This window comes from Rhincodon typus, chromosome 16 (genome assembly GCF_021869965.1).
Source record: "Rhincodon typus isolate 14 chromosome 16, sRhiTyp1.1, whole genome shotgun sequence".
Taxonomy (NCBI): Eukaryota; Metazoa; Chordata; class Chondrichthyes; order Orectolobiformes; family Rhincodontidae; genus Rhincodon; species Rhincodon typus.
The window spans coordinates 20,207,173-20,215,532 of record NC_063347.1 but is presented as its reverse complement, the minus strand read 5'-3'; the positions used below and the strand labels follow the sequence as shown (position 1 = coordinate 20,215,532).

Genomic DNA, 8,360 nt, shown 5'->3' with positions numbered 1-8,360 from the left:
CTGTGTTCATCCAGCTCTACACCTTGTTATCTCAGACTCCAGCATCGGCAGTTCCTACTGTCTCTTTCTGTATTAGATATGTTTTTAGGTGGTTTTTATTAATTTTCTCTGGTATGGATGATAGTGTGATCTCTTGCGCTCAAAATGGATACCCTTGATCACTTTCAATTTTCAAAGTGCACTTTGAACTCACTGTAAGTAATTTTTCCATTGTAGACCAGAGTTGTGTATGGGGAATTTTGTGGAAACTCCATCAAAGCACACTCTGAAGGAATTGTGTGGGAAACTGAATTTCCCGCTGGGCAAATCCTTTACACCTGCAACATTCAAAATCTTATTAAAAATCAGAGAATTTGCTTTGGTTCCAATGATATTAACTAAAATAGCTACTCAGGAAATGTTAAATTATTAAATACATAGCCTAAATCCTGAGTAATTATTCAGTAATTGAATTGGTTAGTTCAGTTGGTTGGATAACTGGTTTAGAATGCAGAGTGCTGCCAATAGCATGGGTTTCATTTCCAGACCAGCTGAGGTTACTGTGAAGGACCCTCCCTCTCAAGCTCTTCCCTCGCCTGAGGCAAGGTGATCCGAAGGTTAAACCACCACCAGTTGTGTTTCTCTCTAAAGGTCCAGCAGGACAATGGCACCTTCCTATATTCAACTGACCCTAAACTTACCTCTTGTTCTCCTAATTACACTACATCTATACCACTGACACTCCAATCCCACCAAGGCCCAGGGTCTGACCTGACATCCTCACCCTGAAACCCAACGGACCTGTTGTTCTGGGATTGGATTGGGCTGGACTGGACTAGACCTGACCACCATCACTGCCCCTCAACACTTATCTGCCACCTTACACTCTGGCACTGTCACCCACCTGGCCCCCTATCCATCTGGCACCCAGTCTTCCCAGCACCCTAACATCACACTTACCTTGCAAAACTTGACCTCAAAATATGGCATCTGTCTGCTGTGAAAGAGGGAATGGTTTACCTTTTGCTGACAGTTCTGTGCTATCAAAGAACCCTCAGAATGAAAGTTTATGGACCAGACCAAACTGCCTCAAAATATATGAAGATGATAGCCCAGTTAGTCACCAGCATTAAAAAGAACAGCAATAATCTGATTAATCTGTCTTGCCCTCCAGACATTAAATCCAGAGACTAGAATAGCATAATGGACAACAACAGGTCTGAGTTTAACCGTAGACTCAGTGGGAGTGAGTGGAATTTAAGGGGTTCTGGTGGTGTAGTAGTAGTGCCCCGATCTCTGAACCAGGAGGCCATGGTTCATGTCCTGTTTCTCCAGAGGTGTGTACTAATATCTTTAAACAGGTTGATTAGAAAATATCACATCTCATGTACATCTAATCCTGATTTGAAATGGATGGTTTGGCAGTTTGAATTCAGTTTGGTCCACAGCACCAACTGCTACTTTTTGATTCAAATTAACCATTTGATTATCACTTTCATCTATGCCCTTTATTTGAATGTGAAAGACTTTGGTGCTATTTTGTACGCATACATCTTCATGCTTAAAGCTGTCCAATCTGTTCCCATTACATCTACGTCCATGCCTAAGAACCATGACCTGATCAGTGAAGAGAACCTGCTATCCTCATCTAGAGGATATTATTTTCTCTGAAATTGCTACGGTATCCTGCTGATCTTAATGATCCTTTGGTTAGTTCAGGTTTCTAAGAGTCCACCTTGCATGGCACTTCTGGTTGCTCTTGAGGTGAGAACCTCCCATTCTTGTCTCTGGATCCATATTCACATGCAACAAGATCTGGACAATATGGCTTAGGCTGACAAGTGGCGAGTGACGTTCACACCACACAAATGCCAGGCTATAACCATCACCAATAGGAGACAATCTAACCACCGTCCTTGACATTCAATGGTTTTACCATCGCTGAATCTCCCACTATCAACATCCTGGGGGTTATCATTGACCAAAAACTCAACTGGACACACCCTATTAACACAGTGGCTCCAAGAGCGGGTCAGAAGCTAGGAATACTGCGGCGAGTAATTCACCACCTGACTCCTCAAAGCCTGTCCGCCATCTACAAGGTACAAGTCAGGTGTGTGATGAAATACTCCCCACTTGCCTGGATGAGTGCAGCCCCAACAACACACAAGAAGCCTGACACCATCCAGGACAAAACAGCCGCTTGATTGACACCACATCCACAAGCATTCACTCCCTCCACCACCGACCCTCAGTAGCAGCAGTGTGTACTATCTACAATATGCACTGCAGAAATTCACCAAAGATCCTCAGACAGCATCTTCCAAACCCACGACCACCTTCACCTAGAAGGACAAGGGCAGCAGCTATATGGGAAGATCACCCCCTGCAAGTTCCCCTCCAAGCCACTCACCATCCTGACGTGGAAATATATTGCCGTTCCTTCACTGTCACTGGGTCAAATCCTGGAATTTCCTCTCTAATAGCATTATGGGTCAACCCACAGCAGGAAGACTGCAGCAGTTCAAAAAGGCAGCTCACCACCAGCTTCTCAAGGGCGACTACGGTTGGGCAATAAATGCTGGCCAGCCAGCGACGCCAGCATCCCACAAATGAATAGAAAAAAAATTCAGCACTTGAAGGGCAGCCATCAGTTGAATGTAACCTATTACCAAACATTGAATTGTGGTGAGGGTTGATATCCAGAATCAAAGATGCCAATCCTCACGTAGACCCATAAAAGCTGAGAGAAAGATAAATGAACAACCCCTTGCCACTGCACAAAGCAGAGAATATAAGCTGTTCTTAAATTTACCTTAGCTGCAATATTTTCTTTCATGCAGGAGATTTAAAAGGTGATTTTGCTTTGACTTTATAACTTATACCCCACCCTGTTTTTGGTTAGAGGAGAATTTTACAATCAAAGTACTGTTTGTCATTGTCATTGTTCTCCAAAGATCCTTTCCTTTTTGACACATTTAATGATAAAAAGCTGAGTTAGTTTTAATGAATGAATTGATATTTGTCTGTCATTCTCTTTAGCTGTTGTTACAAGTTCAACTACAACTACAGTGGTACAGTCTACATACCCACAGCAACCACACGTACCGGCACAAGGTTTTGTTCCTTACCAAGGATATACTCCTATGCCAGTGCAGCCAGCACCAGCGATGGCTCCCTATCCTCCAAGTAGCGCCAATCCACCACCATATCCAACTCCATATTCTGGACAACCACCTTCATATCAAGATACTGTGGCAAGTAAGTAGATTATTGTAGCTCTATTCAGGAATAAACTTCTTAAATACTAGTAATGTGATGCCGAATCTGGTTTGTAGCTTGGGAGTGGAATGTCATTATGTTTTGTAGGCAGTAGTCCAGTGCTCTCAGTAAGCAAGATTGCCAATGGATTGCTGCAAACATGTAAACTTAAAGGAAAGATCAAAGAAACGAAACATGACTTTGAGAAAATATTTAGAAAATATTAGCCCCATTACAGCTAGTAAGGTCTCATGACCGTGTGCTGTGGCTTCCAAAATTGAAATGGAAGAATTGTGAAATTGAATTAAACTGCAGAATTGACTAGTCACCCCAAACAAGGCCACAATGCCAGTTTTAAGTTCTTTTAGAGTTGAGTACGATTATGAAAAGTCCCAAAGTGAAATATATTATTTGGGTAAAGAAAACATTAAAAAACATAAAATGGAGCATTTTGTTCTGAAACTTTTTCATCGAGAGGTGCCAGGAATGTGAAACCTATGTGGTTTTTAGCAATGCTTCTTATGCAAATCTGTGATGAATTCTCGAGTGTAGATGAGTTTATAACTTTTCTTTTTGGAGACACGGGTAAGTGTTGTCCTTTTTAGCTTGAGAAGCTGAAAAGATTTGAAGAATGGTGTTTTTATTAAAAAAAAGTCTTTTTCAATAGCAGAAGCTCTTGGTAAAGTGGCAGTGATGGTTTTTTTTTTGGTGTATTGGAAGTAATTGTAAAAGGATTCAGCAGCAATAACCATTGTCTGCAACATTGATCATAAGCACCTATGGGATAATGTACAATCAACAAAATGCATGAATGAAAGAAGAATGTGTTTGATATTATAGTTTTAAACAAACACTCGTAAACAGAGAAATCTCTAATTTGCAATGGGGGTGAATAGCAGCAGTCAGCTACCTGACTGCTTTACAAAGGAAGGAGCAAATTTTGAGAAACTATTAGAAATACTGGAAAAAGGGCATTTGGAGTTCTAATATACAGCAAAAAGGAATATAATATATTTTCATTCTGCACCATGTTGTCTTTATTGTTTCTGGGGTTTTTTTTTCATGATTATACTTGAGTATATCAATTTATTTTAAAATGTAAGAAAGGGGAATCAATTATTTTCTAGTCACACCTGGCAGGGTATCCTGAGGCCGCATTGGACTAAGGGACAGGTGATGGTGATACGTTAATTGAGAGTCATTTGAGTGCGAACTTGGCTGGATGTGTGTTGGAATAAAACTCTGACCAGAAAAGCATGTGCTTGAACTCCAGTCCAACTAATAGTTAACCTTTGGTATCTAGTACTTCCTGCCTTTTTGAATTACTATGCTGTTATTATCCTCTCAAACAGTTCCCATTTCAATAAAAGCAAGTGACCAAGCTAACATATTCCAGACTATCATAGACCGAGACTGAGTCACTTCTACACATTCCATTCCCCTCCTTTTAATTTGGAAATATTCTTACCTTACACCCATTTACACGATGTATTCCATACTCAGGAGAAAGCTGCTTCAACTCATTGTGTGTTGATCCCAGGACATTGAGGTGCTTGCGTATTGTGAGCTCTCATTCTTGGTAGTTTCAGGATGTGGCAGCATCTTTGGAGAGAAATCAGAGTTAATATTTTGGGTCAAGTGACTCTTCCTCAGTTCTGAGAAAGGTCATTCAACCCAAAACATTAACTCTGATTTCTTTACACAGATGCTGAGCTTTTTCAGCCATTTCTGTTTTTGTCTCTGATTTACAGCATCTGCAGTTCTTTTGGTTTTTATTTAGTTTCAGGATGTATTGACCATCAATAAGCCACTTTAAGAAGATGGTAGTGGGCTGCCTTCTTGAAAAATCTGCATTCTGTTGTTTTAATTGCTAGAAATAATAATTAGTGACTTGCTTTGCACTTCAGGGGGCAGTTGAAAATCAGCCACATTTGGTGTAGGAGACGAACCTCTGATAGACTATTCTGGGTATAGAGAGTTCACTTCCTTCTATAGAAAGCATTAGTGAACCAGTTTTCTGGACAATCTGATTTGTGTTGTCATTTTTACATTACCTGTTGCAGATTTGGATCTAAAATGAATTAAAATTCCAAACTGCTGTGGTAAAATTTAAATTCACGTTCACTGGATAAGTAGTCAGGAAATTTGGATTACTGCCCAAATCACATAATCACCAATTGGTTTTGGAACAAATGCTTGATTGCGTTTCTTACACCATAATGTCTCTGGTGTGTTTCACCTTCACTGCTGTAAATTCCAATAAAGTTTAAAGTATTACAGGTTTTAATATTTTTGGGAATTTGCTACTCGTGCTCCAATGCCTTATGGTCTTATTCCCCCTTTCGAATTCATACTGCCTGCTCTCCCACTGCCTGCTCTTGGAGAGAGATCTTTCGAGGCAGGTGAATCTATAGGCCTTTTTCTTCAATTTTTAAAAAAAAGCCCACAGGATGATGATATGTGACTACTAATGAAAATCAGAGGTTGTGGAAGGAGTCGACAGGTTTACAGTTTCAAAACCAGTGATCTTCGTCCCTCCTGCATTTGATAAAAGTGGGGAGTACGATGGGTTTTTAAATTACTGGAAATGGAAATGAGTAAATGCCAGTCAACTGTGACAATGATGCCACCTTCAAAAGTATAGCAGTGTGTTGAGGACAATAAGACTGAGAGCAGATGGAACAACAACAGAGGATAGTGTGTCTGTTGGAATTGGTGCTTAAAGTACAAGCTGTTGTTGCGTTTTAAGAGGTTAGAAGCAAGGAAAAGGAATAAAGGGTTGTGGGAACACATGGGGTTGGGAGGAGGACAAACGACATCTCATAATGTTTTTTGTTTAGGGTCCCTGTGTTGTAATTTTAACAGAGTAATGCGTAAACATCATTGCATTCAGCATCAATGCTCTCTTCCATCTTCATTTCAGCTAGTGCAAATGTACCTTATCCAGGACAGCCGCCATACAATCCTGCCGTGCAGCCGCCGTACAATCCTGCCGCGCAGCCACCGTACAATCCTGCCGTGCAGCCGCTGTACAATCCTGCCGTGCAGCCGCCGTACAATCCTGCCGCGCAGCCGCCGTACAATCCTGCCTACGGAACTGCAGAGAAGTTACATTAATAAACATGTGGCCACTTCTGTTGTTAAGTACGTTAAAACTGATCTATCTTAGCCTGTTACTATTTTGTACAAGATGAATGCTGGAAAGGAATTATCTCGTAAGAATTTCAGATACGTTCAGCAGTTAACTGTAAATTACTTGTCTTTAATGGAGTTTTTTTTTGTTCCCCCCACTTCAGTTCTTTGAGCAGATGTGAAATCTATTTTGCCTTGGATGTCTTGATTTTTTTCCAACTCTTTTCGACAGAAGGAGCACAACTTTGTTTTGTATATTCAAAAAAAAAGAAAAATAGTTGCTTTAAGCTATCTTTCAATGCAAACAGGTGTTTTGATATCTGCCTATTTTCCCCTTCTATGAAGGCTACTACTTTCTTGCTTGCCATTAAAGAAGTGTTTTACATGAGTGGCTGTTCCTGGATCCTTTTTCTAAAAGGAAACAAAAATATGCTGTATTTTGTTAGCTGCTCTTCCTTCAAGGGTTATTGGCCAAAAACCAAATGCAGATATAATTCCCAAGTGTATCATTGATTATGCCAGCGATTGTCATGAATCTTTTACTCCTGAAATGTCAGTTAGCACATAATGAATCTGCTGACTTTTTCTTTTTAAAAAAAAAGCTTGACAAATGGCCAGCAAAGTATTTATAGATTTCTTTCATCCTTTTGTTACTTTTATCTCTACCACCCCTTTCATGACCTACTTTGATTTTGCCTTCAATTATCTGGCACAACTTTGGTCAGTGACTGAACTGAAGAGCAGTTATCTTTTGTAAGAATTCTCTGCTTTTTCACATCTCGGGCTCTGGGGTTACTTTTGTGCCCCCTCCCAGGCAAAAAGGATCCAAACAGTTGCTTGTGCAGTTTCTGAAAGTGAAGACAAGTGGGCATATGCAGTACATTGTCAAGGTAAAATTGACCCAGGATCGGATCTGTTGCATTACCTAACGCACTGCCATGTAGTTCCTGAACCTCAGATGTACCATTTGCCACGACTTAGTCATTTCCATGAAAAGATTGAAGGGAAATAAAAGAAACTATCTCAATGACATAAAGATCAGCATGACTGCCAGCAGCGAGCTGCATTGGAGCATCGGAAAAGTCTTTCACCCAAGAGAGCATGATAAACTGCACAGACTAAGAGGAAAGAAGTAAATAAAATCATTCTAAGTAAATAAAAACAAAGCCTCACGAATGGTTTTCACTTTTTTTTTATTCTACTTATAAACAGGAATGTTTGAAGTTTTTACTGAAGAGAAGTGTTAATACGCAGCTACATAAATGTCAAGGTAACTGCTTCTACTCCCCACCCTGCCCCAACCAAGATGCAAGCAAATGTAGTTAGGTTGTGGAATTTTCTAAATCAAAGCTTGAATCTGCTGAGCGCAGCACGTTTGCTGCCAAAAACCATGCTCGGTTCCTATTTGCTCAACCACTTTAAATTACCTTTCTCCATCCTCCTGCACTTCCCACCCAACATTCTGAGACTGGGAATGAGCACTTTGCTATCATTTGCTTTATAACTACTTTGTAACTGTTGTCAAATGAGTTTTTTTAATATAACACACAAATTTGGTTTCACTGAATTTATCAGGGGCAATTGTTTTAATTCAGATGCTGCAGTATCATTTGAACAATATACATTACATTTAATGTTGATATTAGAATGGTTGTAATGTACAATAAAGTCAAAACATTCTTTCAAAGTATTGTTGGTTTATCTATTGTTTTAAAGCTGTAACTGAATCAACCATAGGAAATCTGTACACTGCTCCTTTTTGTATCTTTTAACCTGGGGCATTAGCATTTTGATGTGGGCTTCTCCCAGTCTAGTCATTACATTTAATCAGTATTAAACATTCCATGGAATGTTTATGCAAGATTTTGGGAACCAGGTAAAATCCCTCTGTGTGATTCCATGTTCTGTATCACCTTACCTAACTTTCGGTGTGATTTTTGAGTTCTTACACCATTCTCCTGGGCGTGTCTTAGCTATAATGTCAAATT

General features: G+C 40.0%; 1 protein-coding gene across 2 annotated transcripts in view; it reads left to right on the top strand.

Annotated features, from left to right (window-relative positions):
• shisa10.1 (shisa family member 10, tandem duplicate 1) overlaps positions 1-8,059 on the top strand; it is a 77,204-nt gene extending 69,145 nt beyond the window's left edge. For both annotated transcript variants that reach the window (XM_020510882.2, XM_020510883.2), the window contains 2 exons: positions 3,022-3,240; positions 6,164-8,059. In XM_020510882.2, the coding sequence (XP_020366471.2) occupies positions 3,022-3,240; positions 6,164-6,357 (413 nt within the window). In that variant the 3' untranslated portion in view covers positions 6,358-8,059. The remainder of the gene's footprint in view (positions 1-3,021; positions 3,241-6,163) is intronic.
• Positions 8,060-8,360: the final 301 nt, after the last annotated feature.